This window comes from Drosophila grimshawi, unplaced genomic scaffold (genome assembly GCF_018153295.1).
Source record: "Drosophila grimshawi isolate 15287-2541.00 unplaced genomic scaffold, ASM1815329v1 contig_1377, whole genome shotgun sequence".
NCBI classification, from domain to species: domain Eukaryota; kingdom Metazoa; phylum Arthropoda; class Insecta; order Diptera; family Drosophilidae; genus Drosophila; species Drosophila grimshawi.
This window is the reverse complement of record NW_025062900.1, coordinates 24,629,469-24,652,399: the sequence shown is the minus strand read 5'-3', so window position 1 is coordinate 24,652,399 and position 22,931 is coordinate 24,629,469. Positions and strand designations below refer to the sequence as shown.

The 22,931-nt window shown below is 37.4% G+C and overlaps 7 protein-coding genes across 12 annotated transcripts in view; 3 read left to right on the top strand and 4 right to left on the bottom strand.

Moving 5' to 3' along the window:
* The window catches only part of LOC6566658 (calcium/calmodulin-dependent 3',5'-cyclic nucleotide phosphodiesterase 1), a 50,086-nt gene that overhangs the window by 5,643 nt on the left and 21,512 nt on the right, over positions 1 to 22,931 (top strand). For all 4 annotated transcript variants that reach the window (XM_001993401.3, XM_032739272.2, XM_032739274.2 and 1 more), the window contains exon 2: positions 21,247 to 21,480. In XM_001993401.3, the coding sequence (XP_001993437.2) occupies positions 21,247 to 21,480 (234 nt within the window). The remainder of the gene's footprint in view (positions 1 to 21,246; positions 21,481 to 22,931) is intronic.
* LOC6566696 (maltase 2) lies at positions 642 to 5,777 on the bottom strand. Of its 3 annotated transcripts, none has more exons than XM_032739276.1 (7): positions 5,664 to 5,743; positions 3,659 to 4,820; positions 3,445 to 3,595; positions 2,929 to 3,124; positions 2,723 to 2,863; positions 877 to 975; positions 642 to 814 (listed from the first exon to the last, which is right to left on the bottom strand). In XM_032739276.1, the coding sequence occupies exons 2-7, from the start codon at positions 4,796 to 4,798 to the stop codon at positions 700 to 702; spliced, it is 1,842 nt and encodes a 613-aa protein (XP_032595167.1). In that variant the 5' UTR covers positions 4,799 to 4,820; positions 5,664 to 5,743; the 3' UTR covers positions 642 to 699. The 3 variants fall into 3 exon arrangements, with proteins under 3 accessions (XP_032595167.1, XP_032595166.1, XP_001993444.1); XM_032739275.1 differs by having other exon boundaries at positions 3,659 to 4,934; positions 5,664 to 5,723; XM_001993408.2 differs by lacking the exons at positions 642 to 814; positions 877 to 975 and adding an exon at positions 2,473 to 2,630 and having other exon boundaries at positions 3,659 to 4,934; positions 5,664 to 5,777.
* Positions 6,320 to 8,310, bottom strand: LOC6566664 (maltase 1). Its single transcript, XM_001993407.3, has 3 exons — positions 7,085 to 8,310; positions 6,681 to 7,027; positions 6,320 to 6,612 (listed from the first exon to the last, which is right to left on the bottom strand). Exons 1-3 carry the CDS (start codon positions 8,273 to 8,275, stop codon positions 6,396 to 6,398), a joined length of 1,755 nt encoding a protein of 584 aa, XP_001993443.1. The 5' UTR covers positions 8,276 to 8,310; the 3' UTR covers positions 6,320 to 6,395.
* On the bottom strand, positions 12,701 to 13,178 carry LOC6566663 (agrin). The gene has a single exon (XM_001993406.2). The coding sequence runs from the start codon at positions 13,037 to 13,039 to the stop codon at positions 12,818 to 12,820; it is 222 nt and encodes a 73-aa protein (XP_001993442.1). The 5' UTR covers positions 13,040 to 13,178; the 3' UTR covers positions 12,701 to 12,817.
* On the top strand, positions 14,444 to 14,802 carry LOC6566662 (serine protease inhibitor Kazal-type 1). Its single transcript, XM_001993405.2, has one exon. The coding sequence runs from the start codon at positions 14,482 to 14,484 to the stop codon at positions 14,716 to 14,718; it is 237 nt and encodes a 78-aa protein (XP_001993441.1). The 5' UTR covers positions 14,444 to 14,481; the 3' UTR covers positions 14,719 to 14,802.
* Positions 15,607 to 15,960, top strand: LOC6566661. The gene has a single exon (XM_001993404.3). It carries the CDS (start codon positions 15,652 to 15,654, stop codon positions 15,886 to 15,888), a length of 237 nt encoding a protein of 78 aa, XP_001993440.1. The 5' UTR covers positions 15,607 to 15,651; the 3' UTR covers positions 15,889 to 15,960.
* LOC6566659 (serine protease inhibitor dipetalogastin) lies at positions 19,493 to 19,813 on the bottom strand. Its single transcript, XM_001993402.3, has one exon. The coding sequence runs from the start codon at positions 19,784 to 19,786 to the stop codon at positions 19,571 to 19,573; it is 216 nt and encodes a 71-aa protein (XP_001993438.1). The 5' UTR covers positions 19,787 to 19,813; the 3' UTR covers positions 19,493 to 19,570.

The following is a 22,931-nucleotide window of genomic DNA, read 5'->3' as shown; positions in this document are numbered from 1 at the left end:
CTGAGTGCCAACAAGGATATCCACTCAGTAGCCAACAAAGCGTTAAATTTACACTAACAGCTGATACTCCCATCTCCTGTCCTTGTATCCGTCACAGTACCACTTACAGTTGATGTCTTCATCCTTGCAGGACTTACAACGCCACTGGTTGACATGGTCGTTATCTGAATGAAACTATGGAAAACTTATTCCGCTAACAAATTGAATAAAAATTATAGTTGACACTTTAGTTTTTTTGTTGCTCCACTTACAGTCATCGCAGCAGCGAGCATATTTATGGCAATGGATTCAGAGAAAGTGCATCTTGTTGAAGAAATTAATAGCTCGAAAAATCAGCTAGAAATAAATGAGTTTAAATTTATATCCATTTTTGTAATTTCAGTTTGATTTTGAAGCGCAGAATTTGATCGAGCTGCTTAATTGTCACTGGCACATGACAAAAAGTCCGATCGATCAGTGTTAATTATTACCACCCACTTGTGTTTCAATTTTCAGCACCACTTGACAGCGACGAGCGGAAGTTTAATTCGTCGCTGTGAAGCCGTACAACCACAATTTCGAACAACTGCCAGCTGTTAATGGCATTTAAGCCACGGTGGTGGACTGATGGTACTGATGATGCTTATTTCGTTGTAGTGCGTTTTATTAATTAATTAATCAATCAGTGTGCGCGAAAAAATACTCAATACATCAAAATGGCTAATTGAAATTCACTTTAGTCCATTTGTGACGCCACAAATTGTACATTAACAGCGCCACCAGCACCACATTGAATGACTTGATGAGCTGCCTAACCAGAGCGCGACGCTGTGGACTGTGAATGAAATATAAAGTTAGATACGAATTTAACAGTTAGTTAACTCCATGCTCACGAACCTCATGCCCCACTGCTTCTCCGTTAAGACAATGCCAGCAGAAGCTGAGAGTCGCAATTGTTGGCTGACACTGCGATTGTTGGCCAAAAAGATAAAAGCGCTGAATTCACGGAACAATTTAAAAAGAGTTTATTTTAAAAGTTTGCATTCAATGTGAAAGCGGAAAGCATTGCAAAAAAGAAAACCAAATTTGTCTATGAACAATGAACAATGAGCAGTTTCAGCCACACAGCGAATTTCCCTCGAGATTTGTCTGAGATATTTTATTGCCATATTCACTTGCCGACAAATACTCAAACTTGTCTCAATGCTAATTCTTTACTACACTTGATGGTTCATTATTTAAAGTTCAAACATAATTTATAATCTTTTGATTACAAATGATTATAAATTTCACATCTAATAAATAATGCGTACAAAGTGCAAGCACTAACTAAGCAAAGCTGAAATGGAATTCTTAATAATATTAACAACTCTATAATCAATGAGCTGATATATATTTAAGAATTCGAACAGAGACACAATAATAAATTATCAAATCTATATAGCATAAATAAATACAGTTGCATTTGCAACTACATTTTGCTAACTAATTATATACTCTTGGCATTTTGTGCAAAAGAAAACATTATAAAAACTTTATAAGGTCTAGTGGCTGCAGAAAAATAAAAATATTTATTATGGTATTCAACTAAAATGTTATTGGCTTTTATAGAATATTGTAACTGATTTTGTAGACAAAGTTTGCAGAAAGTTTCTGGTCATGGCAAATTGGACAGCAAGCATTCAGTTATGAGTGATATTTTAAACTTTAAAACTTTTGCATAATGTCAACCTTTATTCCGTTGTCAACCCTCCGCTCGCTGTATCCGTGACCATTTACACTGCGACGGTTCACAAATCTCTTTGGCGTGGTCCATAAATCTTCGAGCTCGTGCGTTCGGCCACATGAAAAATTATACGAGCTGCGCAACAAACGAACCAGAAGTAGCAGAAAGCCCTTACGAACTGAACATTAAATACGCTTCTACATCTAAAATTCGAAATTATTTACATCAAGTAGTTAGAACATGTTTGAAGATTTTTTGCAAATGTAGAAAACTTTATACTGTATCTGATCCTACTGGTTACAGTCTAAATGCATTATTATAGCATCAAATCATTATTAAAATCTGTTCAGAAATGCACTGAATTCCCTTAATTTATTTTTGAACCGACAGGTTACAGTTTGAAGGTATCTTATCCACCAATCGCAACATTATACGTTGGAATCTATGAGAATAACTTACATGTGAACATGAAACATCAAATCACATTTTATATAATACAAATAAAAATGCTTGTGTTACATCAGTCATCACCAAATTATAATATCCTCAGGTAGGGTATGGGAATGATGTAGATTACGCTTGGGCAAGCTGCCAAGGCGACGATGGCGACTTTGTGGCCAGCAATTTTATTCCGCGTGTATAATATATATGAAGAAAAAAAACCCACTCTTAAATGCAAACGAATTTGGGAAACTGCAAATGGCTAAGTGAAATTTAATTCACTAGCTGCACAGTGACCAATTCATTAATTTTGATTTCAAGTGTTGTTTTTTTGTTTTTTTTTTTGTTATATTTATTCAAGTCCGTGACAATGACAAGCGGAAATGGACACAAATTGCGTTAATCTTGAGATTATGTCTCGAGCAGTTTGCAGACGAGTCCCTCGTGAGCTGCCAGTGTTAAAGCGCTGCTAGATAGGGCTTGTCTGTGGAAGCAAGGAAATGCAGGAGATATATGTGATATATATGTGTGTATATGTAGTATGATATAGACTTGGGAAAGTGACAGTGGACTCACCCAGGCTCATAGCTGGAATCCACGCCGGCCACTTCCACAATCAGTTGCTGCGGTCGATCGATGAAGTCTGTCAGATTTACCAACTGTTCCTTGCCACTCACATTGATAACCACGATGATTGTGTCGTAGTCCTTGAGAGTGCTACATACCCCACAAACTGATTATAATAGTAAGTGATATATTTTTGTGGTTCACCTTTCACATACCGCTTAAAGGCAAAGACTGCCCGGGATAGGGGTTCAATGGAGAACTTGCCACGTCTCAAAATCGGCAACTTTCGCAATTCAATCAGTGATCTGTATACCCTGTAATGGCTCTTGGCAGCCTGCTGCTGCGCTTCCAGATTCATTTCCAGATAGTTTGGATGCACGGGCAGCCAGGTCTTCGCAGCTTCTGAGAAACCTAAGGGAGGAAGGTTAAAATGGCATGTGTGCAGTATCAATTTGGCTTTTACAAACTTTCAATTGATGTTAGCTTAAAGTTTCTTACTATAAATAATATAGAAATAATATATACATAAATATATATATTTATATATATAATAAAATAAATGAATAAATAAAATATATTGGAAATCCCAACACCGTTCGACTTTAGCTGGCCGTTTGTACAAAATTCATCACCTCAGTATCTTTTTCATTTCTAAATTGCAAGTAAGGCAATTTTTCACCTGACGAAATGTTACCAATATATAAATAAAAATAAATTAAAACTCAACTTGCCTGCATTGGTAGCATTGCTCCATTGAAAGGGTGTTCGCACCGGATCCCTGGAGACCATCTTAAATTTAAGTTCACCCGCATTGCGTGCTGGTGGATCCACTGTTTCCTTCCAGCTGATGTCGCGATAATCCTCCATGCCCAACTCCTCGCCCTGTCAGAGAAGCATAACACATGAGTATGAAACGACGACCTTTTAAGATAAAGACCCACTCACATTGTAGGTGACCGCAACGCCGGGTAGCGTCATCAGCAGCATGTTCATCGCATCGACGCTGGCGGACCCGAAGCGGGAGGCGACACGGGGATTGTCGTGGTTGCCTATGACCCAATTGGCAGCGTGCCCGCGTGGCATATAGATCAGCCATTTCTCGACATTGTAGACAAAGTCACGGGCATCCGATTCCCTATTCACATCCGTGATGAAATGAAAGTTGAAGGGCAAATGTGAGCCCATTATCCCGCTGCTGTCCTCGTAGTAATTCATGAGCTCAGTCAGTCCGGCATACGCCTCAGTCATCATTATACGAGTGCTATCCTCTGGATGCTGGGCGGTGTAGTCGTCCAGCAGCTTGCGCCAGTGCTGCACCATGCTCAGCACCTCGGGCAAATCCTTGGTGTATATGTGCTTAGTGTAATCGTAGGACAATGGATCAGTCGACTGGCCACTAAGTGGCTCATCGGGTAGGGTTTCATTCTCAAACAAATGATTGACTGCATCAATGCGAAAGCCAGCGACGCCTTTGTTCAGCCAGAAGAGCAGCACCTCATCCATTGCCTGCACCACGACGGGATTACGAAAGTTCAGATCCGGCTGCTCCTTGGTGAACTGATGCAGATAGTATTGCTTGCGTTGCTCGTTCCACTCCCAGGCAGAGCCATAGAATACCGATTGCCAATTGTTTGGCGGCTGGCGAACACCCAGCTCATCCAGCTGCCCATCTGCCCACACATAGTAATCCTCGAAGCCTGCCGCCCGAGCAGCTGACTTCTTGAACCATTCGTGCTGATTGGAGCTGTGATTGGGCACAAAGTCCAGGATGATTTTGATGCCCAGTCGCGCGGCTGTGTGCACCAGCTCCTCAAAGTCAGACATGCTGCCATATTCCGATTGTATAGATTTAAAGTCGGATATATCATAGCCAAAGTCTACCATGGGTGATTGAAAAATTGGACTTAGCCAGGTAGCCGTAATGCCAGTTTCGGCCAGATACGGCAGCTTCGAGATGATGCCCTGCAAATCACCGATGCCATCACCATTGCTGTCCTTAAAGGATCTGGGATAGATCTGATAGAAGACAGCATGCTGCCACCAGTCAATAAAGTCATCCGTTTCAGTCTTCAGCAGGCTGGTCATGCTCGGAGTGGGCAGCAGCAGGCTGCAAAGTAGTAGTAGAAGTAGTTGGATTGCTCCGATTATCTGATGTCCTGGCGACATGCTGTCAGAGATTTGATGCCGTGGCAGCGACTACAGCCGCGACTGGGTTTCAGTTCTGTTTTAACGGTGAATTACAGATTGCCGGCGTTGCCATCATTATAATTTTCACATCATTAACTCTTAATTACGCAACGCAGATTATTGATAATTCAAATTGGTAGCGCCTAACGAATGACAGATTCAGATTCCGACATTTCCGTACTCACAACCAAGCGAATTAATAGCTTTATATTCATTTAAATGCAACACAAATAAATTACTTTTTTACAAACCAAAATTTGTTTATATTTATATCATTGCAGAGCGTATTAAAGTTGCGTTATTAAATAAGTAATGCATTGGATATATAACTTTGATAAACATTAATATATTTACTAATTCTGGTTTAAATTATAACCAGTCTCTCAGCTTTGATGCTATCAATTAGTTTTTGTTGTTACGAAGCCACCAGATCGACTCCTGTTTGCAAGGGTATGCAATCTTCGGCCATCACAGCTGTTTTATTATTTTGATAAACATAATTTTATCTCTTGCAATACTTTACTTTCAAAAGAGAGCGTAAGAGTTCTTAAAATGAGTGAGATTTCAATCATCCTATTATCTCTGCACTCTTTATTTTATTTAGACTCGTCTACTAATAAGCAGCTTTCTATCCCCTAACTTATTTTGCTTAACAAAAGAGAGCGCAAAAGTTCTTCAAATGCCTGAGCTTTTCATCTTCCTGCACTCTCGCTCTTTCTCTTAGTTTACATCATTTATTTGTGTTACGCATCTCATTACCTACCTCAAATTCTTCTCGCAAGCAGACGAAAGAGCAAAAAAAAAAAAACAAATAAACTACAGACCCAATGTCACAAAACCAAACACGTCACGTCACCCACAGCTGTCGTGATCAACTAAACACTGAGAGGGCAGCGTACAAGCAATAAGTTTGCCAATAAATTTTTGCATGCTTACGGTCCACTTAGAATCCACAGTCGTGCTCACAGCATCCACACGCGTACACGAAGCAAGCCGCAGAATTGATGTACATATATATTAATACAATTTCGAAGTGCTCTAAATTAAACTCAACTTTAATTTATTTAGAGCTGCCAGTAGCGTTGGCTGTTATGAAATGTATTTAAGGGAGAGAGTGTGGAACAAAAGCACGTTCAGACAAAAGGGGTAACAACAAATGCTTTCACATTAATTAAAACATCCGAAACGCTTTTAAGTGTAATAAAATGTTCGCATTACAACTAAATTGAAATGGAAATGGGCGTACAACTATTTAAACTTATGAGTTATACTCGAATTGAATTTGATAAATGGTTGTTCAATTGAAATTCAGTCACATTGTATAATAGATGATGACTCTTTTCAAATGAATAACTTATTACCCTCAATTGCGAAAAAGCTGAAATAAAAATGTTCTCTTTAAAAACAAGGCGATATTAGTTCGATGCTTTTCTATATATTGCCAAAATAAATTTCTACAATTTGCTTAAATATTGCCATATTTTGATTTAGTGATTTACTTGCGGGGCTTCAGCTGTATAACTAAACCTTCATAGGGTGACAATTTGACCTCGGTGGTCTTCAGACGCTCACCCACCCTGTACTGGGAGAAAACACTGACAACCAAAATGGTTAGGTGATTGGGCATATCGATGAAATCGCTGACATCCACTCGCTGATAGCGATTGCTCACATTTACGATGGTCAGTATGGTGGGTTGACCCTTCAGTTCACTGGGTATACAGAAGGAAGGAATGATTGAACATGGTAATTCTCAATTTGGAAATAATTGGTCACTCACCGCTTAAAGGAAAACACTCCACGATTAAAAGCCTGAGCGGCAAATGTACCATCCTGAAGGACTCGCGATTTCCTCAGCTTCAGCAGCGATTGATAGACCTTATAGTGGCTGCGAATGGCCTCCTGCTGGGCATTAAGATTCAGCTCCGGATAGTTAGGATGCACTGGCAGCCAGGTCTGAGCAGCAGTCGAGAAACCAGCATTCTCCTCATCATTCCACTGCATCGGAGTGCGTTCGGGATCGCGGGAAATCCACTTGTAGTTATCGGGACCTGCATCGCAGGCGGGCTGATCCACCGTATCTGCAAAGCTAATGTCCCGATAATCCTGCATGCCCAGCTCTTCGCCCTATACAGGATATTAGATTGAAACTAAATGCCCAGCTCGCGATTGTTATCAACTTACATAGTAGGTAATGCCAATGCCCGGCAGGGTCATCGATATCATATTCATTGCATCCACTGTCTTCACACCGAATCTGGAGGCCACTCGTGGATTGTCATGATTGCCGAGCACCCAGTTGGCCGAGTGTCCAGGCGGCATATAAGTCAGCCATCTCTGAATATAGAACACAAAGTCCTGAGCGAGAGAGTCTGCATTTAGCTCAGTAATGAAGTCAAAGTTGAACGGAAAATTGGAGCCCTGTACACCATTTGCATCTTCATAGAATTCCATTAGCTGAGATAGATCCGCATAGGCCTCTGTCATCATAACCCTTGCGGGTACTGAGTTCTCTGCCGCATATTTGTCGAGCAGCTGGCGCCAATGCTGGATGAGTGCATAGTTTTCCGGCTGATTTCTTGTGTATATGTGTTTTAAATAATCAACGGAACTGTCATCAGTTGTGGTGCCACTTACTGGCTCATCGCGCAGCTGCTCATCCTCATAGACGTAGTTGACGGCATCGACTCGAAAACCGGAAACACCTTTCTGCAACCAGTACAGTAGAATCTCGTCCATGGCCTGCAGCACGGCAGGATTGCGATAGTTGAGATCAGGCTGTTTCTTGGTGAATTGACGCAGATAGTACTGTTGTCTGCCTTCGTGCCACTCCCATGCAGAGCCAGAGAACACAGAGACCCAGTTGTTTGGTGGTCCTCGAATTCCATCATTATTTACTTTAGCATCCTTCCACACATAGAATTCTTCATAGCCGGCCTCTCGTTTAGCGGACTTTATAAACCATGGGTGTTCGTCGGAGCTGTGATTGGGCACAAAGTCCAAGATGACTTTGATGCCCAGCTGATTGGCCTTAGCAATCATTGCATCAAAGTCCGAGAGTGTGCCATACTCCCTTTGGATGTCCCTATAATCGGATATATCATAGCCAAAATCCGCCATGGGTGACTTGAAAATGGGACTTAGCCAGATGGACGTAATGCCCGTATCCACAAAGTATTCCAGCCTGGAGGTAATGCCATTAAGATCACCGATGCCATCGCCATTGCTGTCTTTGAACGATCTGGGATAGATCTGATAGAAGACCTCATGGCGCCACCAGTTTTCATTATCCTGTTGCTGATGGTGGTCCTTGTGTGCCGATCCCAATGAAAGGAACCATAATAGGCCTGCAACTAAGTTCCATTGAAGAGTCATCTCAACTGGTTGAAGCTTTGACTGCTTTTAATGATTCCATATCGATTTTACCGACTTTTTATAGTGTTCTTAATGCCGTTTTCTTTACTTACTTTCGATTAGATTAAATATTTGTTCAGATGGTTCAAACACTTACTTCATTGTAAGTAAATAAATATAACCTTTTTATAATTGGCTTATACAATGCAGCTCAATGGCAAATCTTTCGAAGTTGACCATCTGATTAAACAGCGGAAAATGCATTAATCACATATCAACATTGAGTGAGGGGGTGCGATTAACGAGCCTCCTACGTTGGACTGGGACAACAACTGAGTTGAATATTAATTCAGTTTTGCCCTGTTTGCCAATAGTTAAGGTCTGGAACACAAACACAGCACAGGAAGTAAACAAGTTCCGTTAAAAGTTCATAATTACACATTTGATGGAATAAAGACATGTAACAAGTTGCAAACAAAGTTATTTGCTCACATTTTACTTACGTTGCATTCAATGAAGGGCTAATTAATCTATTATTCAGCGCTTTTGCTCTAGTTCTGCTTATGTATAAAATCTAACTGCTATTGACGCATGAATTATACACTTGAAAAATCTACTGAATATTATATTAGATGAGTGTCTACTTTAAGATTTTGTTCAACAAATTTCAAGATAGAAAATCATTAATTGTTTGCTGACCTCATTCTATTATAATTGAAATATGTCTTTCGCTGATCTACCTGAAAGACATATTTAAATAGAAGAAGATGTTTATATGCAGGTTTTAGGTTAGTTTCTGAAGTTTCTTTTAGAATATCATCTCGAACAGTGAGTCAATCTCCAATGCACCACATGAAGGGGCATAAACATTGGCCGCAAGCAGAAATCCGTTTTGTGGTTTTCCAATTAAATTTTTAACAAAATACATTCAATCTGCGTAAACTAGCCAAATGTTATCATTAACACAGTTGTGCCTTTTTGGTTTAGAAAATGTGAAAAAATGTTTGCAAAACTAGTCAGTAATTTATGCGATTTTCTATATGGGGTTTTATCGCTATTCGTTCTTGTCTGGTGGCCTGTTGACCCCGCCACAACTCCTTCCGCTCATTTCGAGGCACTTAGCACGTTGCTATTTCATTTTGTTCGGTTGCAACCACAAACTTCCGCTTCGTGACCATGCACCAAAATGGAAGTCACTTTCAGCACTCTTTCAGGTGAGAGGGATGAAAAAGGCACGGCAAATGCCCCACGGCTAGGACTCTTGCATGTTGCATGTAGGACATCTGGACGGCTAATTAAAACAATTTGAAAAATATTGTTATACAGCAGCTGTTGTTTGCATTTTCTACAACGCACTGAGAGTTTATGGCATAACATATTTAGTACAAGGTGCTTGCAACACGAGTACGAGTATGTTTCTGAGTACGTGATGCTGCCTGCTCCTGTCAGCCAAAGGGTTCACCACACAACATTTTTGAACATTTTTGCGCAAATATATGCAGAGAACTTTATGTGAAACTTTCGGCCAAGTTAGCAAGCCATCTCGACATCATTTTCAAGATTTTCCATGGCAATTTATTAAATTCCGCTAAAAGCCGGGGATGTGACATGAAAAGGGTTTGGCATTTGATTGGAGACCGGAAAGGTTGAGAGGGCCCCTTGAGTGAGCAAGTGTTTGGCACGTGTGTCTGCGGCTCTAAATTTCTCATATTGAAATTCCATTCGATTAGGCAACTTGCAACATACAGTTTAAGTTTAAATTGTGAAAATCAGGCAAGAAAGCTATCCATTTTTTACGGGTGCAATTTTAAAACGTGCTAATCCGCTCGGCCTGTCCGTCCTTCCGTCCGTCCGTTTGTCTGTCCTTCCCTGCGTCTGTCATCCTGTCAGGACATGCAAAGGACGAGGCTTACCTTTCATTTTCATGTCGCACACTGATTGAATTGCGTCGGGAACGCCAAAAAGCGTTGTTGTTTGTTGGGGTCGGACCCTCGCCAAGGAATTTATCCATTTTTATTTTTCTGGGTGGTCCCAACAGCAGCAGCAGCAGTGGCAGCAGTGGCAGCAACAGCAGCCGCCACAGCCACATGAATAAATATCAGCCTAGGAGTACATATTTTAATATGTAAATATTTAATAATATCAAAGCAAAGCGAGTTTAGCATATTAAAAAACAGGCAACACCAAACACCGAAAAGCAAAAAAAGGAGAAAAAAAACTTGACTGATTAACTCGTGCCACAGATCTGATTCAAATTGAATGCACACACTTGCACCATCTGGTTGGGTCAACATTTGTATACCCTATGAAAGTGGTATTGATCTTTTGATCAAAAATGATTTGTACCTTAACTGATACCGCGACTTAGAATTTAATTATGTTTTGCAAGAGTATAGCAGCGTCGGCGACCATTCAAAAACAACAGGATTTTCTTACTTGTATTTTCCATATTTACGTGTGAGTTTGAGCAAATGTTTACCCTCATTTTGTTAACCTTTGGCAACCCTAAAGCGCTGGCAAATTGGTTCGGTGCAATTCGGAACAAGCGATGGATTCGTGATTTTGATTGCTATTTGCGTTGCCATTTGATGTCGTGAATACGTTTACGCTTATCAAATACTTGTTATCAAAATCGATTACAACAACAATCATCAGCTGCCTGCTTTTGTTGTCACTCGTAGAGATTGTCTACTTATATTATACAGGGCTTTCCATGCATATTAAATGTGTTGTGAAATGGCGGCATTCAAACTACCTAATTATTAGTTGTATATGGCCAATGTCTAGCCAAAATTGAGTAGATTTAAGCTCCATACTTTATCCATATAGATATGAGTAATCTGGGGGATTTACTTTTAATAAAATAAAAGCACACAAAAGTAAATCGGAGCTTTTAGTGGACTTTTTACTGATTTGTAAATGACAATAAATAAATATGCATATTTATAAGTTGTATCAGTGAACAAATTAATCTTTTGATGCTTTCATTAAGGCAGATACAAATCGAAAGCTTTAGTGAAGCATTGCCCTTTTTAGCTGGGCTCCAAAAAGTATGCAGCAAGAGTGTGCTTGAATAATTACTTTCAGATAAAATGCGAAAGACAAGATGGAAAGCGAACTCTTGCCGAAGATTAAATGCACCATGCAAGGAACAAGAAGGAACATTTATATTGGACAAGCCGAAGATTAAATGTAGATCGGAGTTAATCTACAGTTTTGAATCAATATTGCTTCTGGCTGGTTCATGAAGCCTTTGATGCATTGCAAATCGAAAAACTAAATTATAAAATAGCCTCTACAAATGTATTATAGGATGAAAAAAAAAACCGTGATTATTATTTTGAATCGCCTAAGAACTCAAATCCTCAAGGCTTCTGTTAGTCATCCTGATGAGGAATACTCAGTTCCATTTCAAAAACTCCGTCATTGTATTAGTTTACTGCCGAAAAGACAACAACTGTGATAGCAATTAAGCCAGATAGCTCATTTGGGCTTAGGCTCCGCAGTGATCACAAATCCGTCAGCACAAACAGTTTATATATGTATATATATGCGGTTCTGATAGTATTTGCCAATTAGTTTTCATTCTCCGAATTCCCCAGAAGCCAACCTATGTTTTTTTAGTGTTATTCAGCTATTGTAAACAAAAGATAAAAGCTCGTGTCATCATCAAACTCAACATTGTATTATCTTTTTAATAACATTCCCTTCATGCCACACAACTGACAGCTTCCTGTCATAAAACAAACGGTAGCCCCTCACTCAAATGATGTTCGTATATTTGTTGGTTGCCGAAAATGTTGCACCGTAGCATTTATACTTTGAGTAATTTGACATTTTTGTTGCACGTATTGAGATTCCATCAGCAAAAGCGTAGCACAGTTCATAAATCAGTAAATCCGTAACTCAAAATGGGAAGCGGCTTCGATTAATTATGCACAATTTGATTGATGTGCGTGAGTTGAATATTTAAATGATGTCAGCATCGGGTGCCTCCATCAATGGTAACGAGCTCAGACCGACTTGATGACAATGTCGTTGTTCACTTTTAATTAGCATTTAATGGCACTATTTGCATACTATGCTATATACCAGACCTCTATATACATATATATGTATATATACTCGTGACAGACACATTGTGTGTCTCTCAATGTAAGCGAAATTGTCTCTCATCAATCAGCCATACATATCGATAGTGAACAATACATACGAAATGTAGCAAATAAATTGCTTTCGATTTCAGATCATTTTTAAAGTTGTAAAAGCATTATGTGTGCTCATCTAAATTGCTTTAATATTATTCTTAGATATGTAACTAATATTTGCACATACCTGAGTACATTTTAATTCATTTTACAAATCATATTTTGTGTCTTGTGTGTGTCTTGAATCATGAGTTCCAATTTTGTTCAATCGTTGGCAATAAGTGTACAAATCAATACATAAACTTGACAATATTTATTATAATTGAATAAGAATCATATTACAAAACTCACAAATAAAACAGTATTATAATATTATTTGAAGTGGCAATGGACGCTCTGGTTTGCCACCGTCACTTTAGCATGGACCCATATTCCGAATGTTGAGTGCTCGTCCCAGTTTCTTGTAATCCCGCTGAGTACACTCGAATTCACAGCGATTTACATAGGTAACACCATTGGAGCCGCACACCTGCCCCTTCTCTCTGAGATTGCAGGGACAAAAGCTGGCCTCGGTTTGACCCAACCAAATGGCAGCCAACACCAAGACGACCAAAGCAAACAAATTCAAAGACTTCATCTTCACTTCCACTAATTAAAACGACGCCAGCAAACTGAATGATTTATATATGTATATATATATATTTAAAGTATTATCAGCAAGATGCTCTGAGATTCGTTGAGATGCGTCGCAACGTTGCCCGTCAAGCGTTGAATTTGCACTGAGCTTCAAAACGTAAGGCTTCAAGTGTTTGTTTGTGAAATAGTAAGGTGCTTGGAGAGAGGTATGGATGGGGTTTGGGGTTTGGTGTATGTACGTACATAAGTGCTATCTGAGTGTGCGTCAGGTTTGCTAATTAGTCAACAAATCGCTGACTATTGCGCGGCGTGTTATTGTCTGTGGAGTGTTTCGACTTGAAAACAAAAACAGCTGCGTTTCGCTCTTCTACTCTCAGTTCATCTTACTGTTTCTATGCTTTGCATTGTTTATCTCATTTGCTCAGCTTGAATTGTGAAGTGCTCAGTAATTTAGAAGTCTGTCCATTGACAGCCTACCCCAAGCAGCTGCATTCGAAGACGCAAATTCCATAAATGCTATGCCAATCTTGCAACTAAGTTGGAAAAGTTATCGTGTGCTTAGTCTAATTTCCCCAGTGACTCAAAGTTCTTCAAATTGACTGAATTACTCGCCAAGTACTTAGTTAGATAGCGAAAAGAGTGCGCCAATTGCCTTAAGCAAACATCGAGCTATATATATATATATATGTGTGTATATATTTATTTATGTATGTATGTGATGGCATTTCATTTATTGAAATTGAAATGGAAATGAAAATGGAAATGAAAATGAAAATTAAAGTGAGTGCCTGTGCTATTTACAGCAAACAGCAGATGACAAACGCTATTATTTTAGGCCAATTACTTTTGCCACCTGCCGGATTATCAAGGGCTCAGAACCATCGACGCACCCAGCACGAAAGGTGGCCAAGCTGATAAGAAGAGAGCCAGACACAAACACCGAAAGAGAGAAATAGAGAAAGAGAGAGACAGAGAGTGAGAGAGTGTAGTTTGATAATAGAGATGAGCTCGTGCTTTGCTTTTTGTGCTTGCTCGCGCACGAAAATCATATAAAAGTTTTCTCACTAACTGATTTAATTTAACATTAATATATTATGAGTAATAAGCTTGGCGAAATTTCAGGTGTCAAACTATAAATAATTTTTTTTTTTATTGACTATATATTATATATTTAAAGGCGACTAACAAAGGCATCGCACATTTATTAATCGAATGCATTTCTCTGATACCAATAACTAATACCATCACCTTCGGTAATCTAAATAGGTAATTATTTAAACACAAACATAAATAAAAAACAAAACACCACAACTCCCAAACACTTGCGATAAGATAAGAGCTCATGTAGAAAATCGAGCTAGACTAGCCCAAGCAAAGCAGAGACAACCGTCAGTATCAATACTGAGCTGCTTGTGGATTAACCTATAAAAAATAACAAAAACAATGAAATTACTTGGATTGTTCTTGGCGATGTGCCTGCTACTGTCGGTATTTGTGAGCGGCCATCCGGATGAGGAGAAGGCAGCACCAAAAAGGACCTGCCCCTGTCCACGCAACTTTGACCCGGTCTGTGCCAGCAATCTGATCACCTATCCAAATCGCTGCATGTATGATTGTGCGCGTCGTGACTTGGAGCGTTCTGGACGCAGCTTGAACTTAATAAGATCGGGCAGTTGTTAAACCGATATCTACAATATCTACAATAATTATGCTGTAGATATTCTGAAGACAAATAAATAAAAATGAACACAAAATAATAAGAAACTTTGTTGAATCATCAATCGGTATACATATATATGAATATTATTGCTTATCAAACAAAAGCATTCAAATGATAAAGACTGGGGAATGGGCAAAAAACCAAATATTCCTCGTTTTTCGCTTTGATTCATGTTACATATTCTTTACAAGCGATCATATTTAAATAAGCAGTCGGAATATCCATTCAAATTCCAGTCTATTGGCAACGCGGACAGGTTTTGCGATGCAGTAAAATCAGTCAATAAGCTACTAAATATGCCAAGTACACAAATTTACATTGGTCGAACCAATTTGAATTTCATATTTTACTATAACATGCATAAGCAAATGAGATCGTTGCAGTCATGCGGAATCGAAAAACCATTAGCTGATCTGATCTAATCATCATCTGATACCATTAAGTAATTCCATCTGAGGATGAGTCTAACCACGAAATACCGATCTTTGAAGGATGTTCCTAATAATATATCCTTCAAGTTAGGCTGTAAAATGGCGCTATAAATATGCTTTTGTGCATTTCTGGAGACGAGATTGAGCGAAGCGGGAGGAGGAGTTTTCTAGTAACCTAACTTCCAAGTTTGATAACCTTAACTCTACGGAAGATATAAGCTTTTAAGAATTTTGAGGAGCGAGAGTTGGCGTAACCGAATCGAATAAATTAAATTACCGTCTGTACGAGAGTATAATAAAAGACCGAATCTAAATAGGTTATTTTGTTTAAATACATTACACTTGCTATAAAATGAGAAATCATGTGCGAAATCGAGCCAGACCAGCCCAAGTAGAGCAGACACCACCGCCAATATTAATATTAGCTGCTTGTAGATTAACCGATAAAATATACCCACAACGATGAAGTTAATAGGATTGATGTTGGCGCTGTGCCTGCAACTGTCGGTGTTTGTGAGTGGCCAGGAGGATTTGAAGACGGAGGCACCAAAAAGCAAGTGTCTCTGTACATACCGCAATACTCCGGTCTGTGCCAGCAATTCGATCACCTATCCAAATTACTGCTCGTTTGATTGTGCACGCCGTGAATTGGAGAGTTCTGGGGACGGCTTGTTCATAGTAAAAAGGGGTCGTTGTTAAGCCGATATCTATAATATCTACCTTATATATGGTCTAAATATTCTGAAGACACATAAATAAAAATGAATCCAATATAATAAGAAAGTTCGTTGAAATATCAACAGGCATACAAATCTAAATCTATGAAAGAATATTTGCAATATTATTGCTTATCAATGGGAATGGGGAAAAAACCAACTGTCTCGTTTTTCGCGATAATATTTATAGAAACAGTTCGGAAATCTCTTCAAATTTCAGTTAGTTAGCAACGCGGACATTCTTCCAGATACAATAAAATCAGTCAATACAAACAAATACATTAGAAATAAATCGAAACAAATAAATTTGATTACATTCTAAATAGGTAATTATTTTGAAAAACAAATATAAATACTGAGTTGCTTGTGGATTAACCCATAAAATATTCCCAAAACGATGAAGTTAATAGGATTGATGTTGGCGCTGCGCCTGCTACTATCGATGTTTGTGGGTGGCCAGAAGCATCTGTAAATACATCGTTAATCCGGTCTGTGCAAGCAATAGGATCACCTATGGAAATCCCTGCTTTTTTGGGGGCAGCTTGTCCATAGTAAAAGGGAGTCCTTGTAGATCTATGTCTATGTAATATTTATATTCTGAAGACAAATAAAAAAACTGAATCCAAACTAATAAGAAATTTCATTGAAATGTCAATGGGGCTACATATATATAAATGAGTATCTGTAATATTATTGCTTATCAATAAAAGCATTCACCTGATAAAGACTGACTTTATCTGGCCATAAATAGCTGTAAATCAGATGGCAAAACATACATAGGTGAGTGTTCGCTTGGGTAAAATTCTGACTGCGCTTCAAAAAAATATATAGATCATGATTTTATAAAAGGAATCAAATAACAAGAAAGGAAAAACCCAAAGGTCTTAAGTAATCCCAAAATCAACACAGATATCAATACTTAACTTAGTTTCTTATCAACTCTATTCGACTTACTAGAACTTGAAGACTGCGAGATCCATTTTCTAACACGTCATATATTTTTGTGAATTTTGCATTTAAAAAAAATAAACATTTTTAGGATAAATATACACAGAATTGTGCTACTTATTTGATATTGAGCTTATTGTTAAAAGCTGTTTAATTATTTATGGTATTTTCCAGCTCTGTCATAGACCGTTTACTGACATTTAAATTTAGGTATAAGCCAGACAACTGTGTAAACAGCATTTAATTTTGTATTATCAGTTGAGCAAAAAGATCAAATTTTAACTTTTAAATAAAATATTAAATTATATGCATGGTGTCGCTTCAAATGAGAATTTGTCACAGCTACATGATTTATTTAACATATCGTCCCGCGAAATTAAAGCAGCCAATAGTAAAAAAGCTTGAAACTAGAAACATATAGTGAGTAAACGTGTCAAAAGTTTATTTCAAATAGAATTTTAAGAAATTATGAAATCAATTTAAACTCTATGAACTCTCTATCTATTTGAGTGGATTCAATTTCTGCACTCACCCAGCCCAGGTATAAGCAATTGATTAGAGCTTCTATAAGTTTATAAGTTACAGGCAATGAGTGACCAATTTTGAATACTTGTAACAATATTTATTTGACAATCTTTACAATCTTTGTAACATATTAGTTTCTAAACATTCCAATAATAAGAAATTAACAAGGTCCGTCTCTGGATTTGAAGAGACTGCGTCCTTGGCCCCCTTCTCGCTTGATCGCACAGTTCAGCAGACAGGGATTGCCATAGGTGATGCCGTCACTGCCACAGACTTCTCTTAAAATACGGGGACAGTAACAGTAGAGCTCCTGAGCAGAAGAGGGGAGCACAAACAAGGCCAACAGGCAAATGGCGAAAAGTGCGAGCAGACGCATTGTGAATAGAACTGAACGAATTGCTAAAACAGACTGAAGCTTCAAACAGTCTGTTGTAATATTTATAAGCGACTAAACAATAGCGAAAAACTTATCAAATCAACAACAATAAGCTGCGGAGCAAATAATATCGGCGTCGCTAATTAGTGTTAAAAATTCCGATTCTAGAAATATGAAATATCTACTTCAAAATGAATACCTGTCAATGTGTGTCTAGTAAAACCAATAATCTCAAGATTGTAAATTGGTATTATTATTGGTATTATGTAATGCGTTCATCACAGCATATGCTCAATACGTGAAAATAATTTTGTAGTAGTGCCTTCAATTGCTTCCAACCAACCAAGCAGGTTCTCGACTTGAGGTTGGCGAAATTGAGAAAATCAAATGAATAGCTTTTCCAACGTTATTTCAAATGGAATTTTTAGTCAAAGGATAACTCGACCAACGTGAAAGGCTAAAATCTACAGCAAAATAAAATTAGAAATGAAAATAAATAAAGATTTACTTAGGCTGCTGCTTAGATACCCTTCACAAATTATTTTATAGACGAAAAATTAAAAGAAAATAATAAATATTATTAACATTAAATGTGATACTGATAATATTTGTATTTAATTGGATTTCTTTTATGCATATTTCATATATTTCGAATAAATAAATTAAAAGAATATACAAAATACCATTATTCTTTAATATAAATATGTACATGTATTAAGCATTTCACACCCTTAATTTTTCAATAGAGAGTTCTAGAAATATCGTACTGATAATTTTATTCAGTTAATAAAAAGTTGTGAATCATTAAATATAATAACAAAATATTTCTTCTTCTAACTGATTAGCAGTGAATGCATTTCAAAAATTGTACAATCTCTCAAAATGAGCATTAAAAATAATCTAATCACTTCCTTAAGTGGTCGCGACAAATAAATCAGAGTTAGTTCAAATATAGGAAATATTTATTTAGTACATTTATTTTAGCTCTTTAAAAGGATACACAGCTCTTTAAGAGTCTCTCAAGGTGTCAATTAAATTGAGGCTATATCCAACTACTCATTCTAATTAAATAGTTTATATTTACCTTTCTATTTATGTCCTCTTATCAGCTCTTTCAGACTTACTAAAAATTGAAGACTGAGAGATCTATTAAGAAATTGATCACAAATTACCTCGCAAAATTACATTTTCTAAAAAGTCATATATATTTGTAATTTTGCATTTTAAAAAAATATATTTTTAGGATAAATATATACAGAATTGTGTTACTTGTTTGACATTGAGCTTATTGTTAAAAGCTGTTTAATTATTTATGGTATTTTCCAGCTCTGTCATGGACCGTTTACTGTCATTTAAATTTAGGTATAAGCCAAACAACTATGTAAACAACATTTAATTTTGTATTACCAGTTGAGCAAAAAGATCAAATTTTAACTCTGAGTGTACAAAAAATATATAATGATATGCAGTATAAAAAAGCTTGAAACTAGAAAAATAAACAACTAAAACTAATTTCCTATACAGCAAATAAACGTTTTAAACTTTTGTTTCGAATTGCGTTTTAAGAAATTATGAAATCAATATGCTGTATACTTACATTTTTTAAAATTGTAACTTAGTGGACTCTCTATAAATTTGAGTGGCAATTTCTGCACTCTCCCAGCTTTTGAGTGATTAGAGCTTTTTGCGTGCATACAACCCTTATATAAGTATCAGGCAATAAGCGTCCAATTTTGAATACTTGTAACAATATTTATTTGACAATCTTTACAATCTTTGTAACATATTAGTTTATATTCATTCCAATAATACGAAATTAACAAGGTCCGTCTCTGGATTTGAAGAGATTGCGCCCTTGGCGACCTACGCGCTTGATCTCACAGTTCAGCTGACACTCGTTGCTGTAGGTGTTGCCATCACTGCCACAGACCTGCCTAAAAATGAATGGACAGGGACAGAAGCCCTCCTGAGCGGAAGAGGGGAGCACAAACAAGGCCAACAGGCAAATGGCGAAAAGTGCGAGCAGACGCATTGTGAATAGAACTGAACGAATTGCTAAAACCGACTGAAGCTTCAAACAGTCTGTTGTAATATTTATAAACGACTAGACAATAGCGAAAAGCTTATTAAACCAGCAACGTTAAGCTGTGTGGCAATTAGTATTGACGTCACTAATTAGTGGTAAAATTCCGATTCTCGAAATATGAAATATCTACTACAAAATGATGTGATATTTCACCAACTTAAGCAAAACCTGTCAATGTGTGTCTAGTAGCAACAATCATCTCTAGTGCCTTCAATTGCTTAGAACTAACCAAGCAGATTCTCGACTTAACAGGCAGCTCGGCAGCAGATGTTGAGGTTGGCGAAGTTGAGAAAATCGTATGAAAGGCTTTCGCAACGCCTGAAAAGCAATTTCAAATGGAATTTTTAGTCAAAGGATAACTCGACCAACGTGGAAGGCTAAAATCTACAGCAAAATAAAATTAGGAATGCAAATAAATAAAAATGTACTTAGGCTGCTGCTTAGATACCCTTCACAAATTATTTTATAGACGAAAAATTAAAAGAAAATAATAAATATTATTAACATTAAATGTGATACTGATAATATTTGTATTTAATTGGATTTCTTTTATGCATATTTCATATATTTTGAATAAATAAATTAAAAAGAATATATAAAACACCATTATTCTTTAATATAAAAATGTACATGTATTAAGCATTTCACACCCTTAATTTTCCAATAGAGAGTTCTAGAAAAATCGTACTGATAATTTTATTCAGTGAATAAAAAGTTGTGAATCATTAAATATAATAACAAAATATTTCTTCTTCTAACTGATTAGCAGTGAATGAATTTCAAAAATTGTACAATCTCTCAAAATGAGCATTAAAAATAATCTAATCACTTCCTTATGTGGTCGCGATAAAATCAGATTTAGTTCAAATACAGTAAATATTTATTTACTACATTTATTTAAGCTCTTTAAAAGGATACACAGTTCTTTAAGAGTCTCTAAAGGAGTCGAATAAATTGAGATTATGCCCAACTATTCATGCTGATTAAATAGTAAAAAAAAAACCTTTTTATTTATGTCGATATATATAAATATGATTTTGAGGTATTCCACTGAAGACCCTGTTAAACACAAAGCTCATACAAAATGCATAGTATGGACTCATCCTACTTACTACCCTTTCGTACCCTCTGGCAATGGGTTATAACAATACACTTACCTAAGTTTGCACCCCTAAAAGTGCTGATTTATGCAAGGGGCAGCCGAGGACCTTTGGGCACTATATATATTTATATATATATATATATATATATAGGTACATCTATATATATATAAATGTATGTGTGCGTGCGTACATATGTACACGGTTATGCTGGGACCTGTTGAAAGGATATTCGTTCACACACACTTATGCAAAATACATATACAATTTTCTGACGACATTTTGAATATAATTCAATGCTTACAGTTGCCAGCACGCCGGAGACTCTGCCGACTAAGCGTGAGGAGGCGACCGCGGGGGCAGGTGCGGACAGCGGTGGCAGCAGCGGCATTGGAGCTGCAACAAGCAGTGGTGGTGCAGCAACGTCAGCAGCAGGAGACGGCGCAAGTGAGCCAAACAACGGCGAACAGAGCCCCACAAGCTGTGAATTGGGCAGCAGTATTCAATGCGCCAATGCGACAATAAATGGTCAAGTAGCAAGTAAGTAAACCTCAAGCTATACATTTTTCATACACTCAACCATGCACGAGCGGAGCGGGATGGGTATGGGATGAGTAGCTGACACTCTCAGAAAATCAATAGAGATGCTTGTACTCAAATCAAAGTCGCTACACTAAGAAAAATTATGTTGTACTGTCTGCATTTGTGAGCGCCGAACAGGATTGGGATAATCAGGAGGCTACAAAGAGATTCGAGCGTTCTAAATGCAGCTTGGACTTACTAAGACGGGGTAGTTGCTAAGCCGAGTTAAAAATAAAAATAATTAGATATTTCGTTGAATCATGAATGGGTTTCATCTTTATGTTTGAGGATCAGGAATTGATTGAGTTTTTTATTGAACGCTTCTGAGAAAATGCCAGTTGCTTGAATAATTTGCAAGGAATGCATGCATTAATTAACATGAATATTATAGTAATCAGTATATATTATGGTAATCATAAATACATATATAGAGATTATGTAAAATATTACATTGATATGTTTGCGCTTATTAATAAGGAAATTCAACTTATCCTTAATTATGCTTCATGTCTTCCACCGATGGCCGCAAGCGAATGTGTCGATTCAGCTCAGATATCGATACTTTACTGATATCGCTACAGACTCGATTACTTGCTCTCAATAATATCGATGCAATGGCCACAAGGTTGCCAGATAGCTTAGACCGCTTCTTGTTTATTTATCAATAAAAATAAAATGACAATCCTTGATCAGGAAAACAAAGTTGATATTTCAAGAAGGTTTCTGACGAAGTTGCTAATTATGTAAGCTAATAATTATTTTTGACATTTATTTATTTTGTTAATTGTAATGCGTAATTCTGTATTTTTATCAAAACGCTCTATTCAAATTTAACAATATTTTCTATTGCAATCCGTAATTGAAATTGTAAAAGCTGAAGCAAAAACTTCTAATACAGTTCTTCATTTGACTTATTTTCTTTGAGTGCAATCAACAATTTCCTTCGCAGGAGTAAACAGCAAATGTTGCAATCCCCAAATGCAGACTCTGTATAATTTAAGAATTTAACAAGAACAGCAGCAAGCACAGATTTTATGGTTAAAGCTCATATACCGATCGAGGAAGGCTCACCTGTTCGTGTATGGGGCAACATTTTGCACACATTTTGTGTTGCTGCTGATTTCTGGCATGTTTAGCTCATTAAAATCGTGAAGAGTGGCCACTAAAAGTAAGCATAAAACATTTCATCAGTCCGCCTCCAAGTTGATAGCTAAGATTCTGGCGAGACACGCAAATGGAGACCCGATAACCGGGCCACAGTAACAACTTAACAAACGATACCGTTAAGCAGAGGAATCTCGAGTGTAACATAAATTTAAGTGCTGCATAAAAGTCAGATTTTACGATAGCGAGCTGCCAGCAAGTAAGATTACCTCTCCACCTGGAGAGGCAAGCGGTTGCCTGGGGCG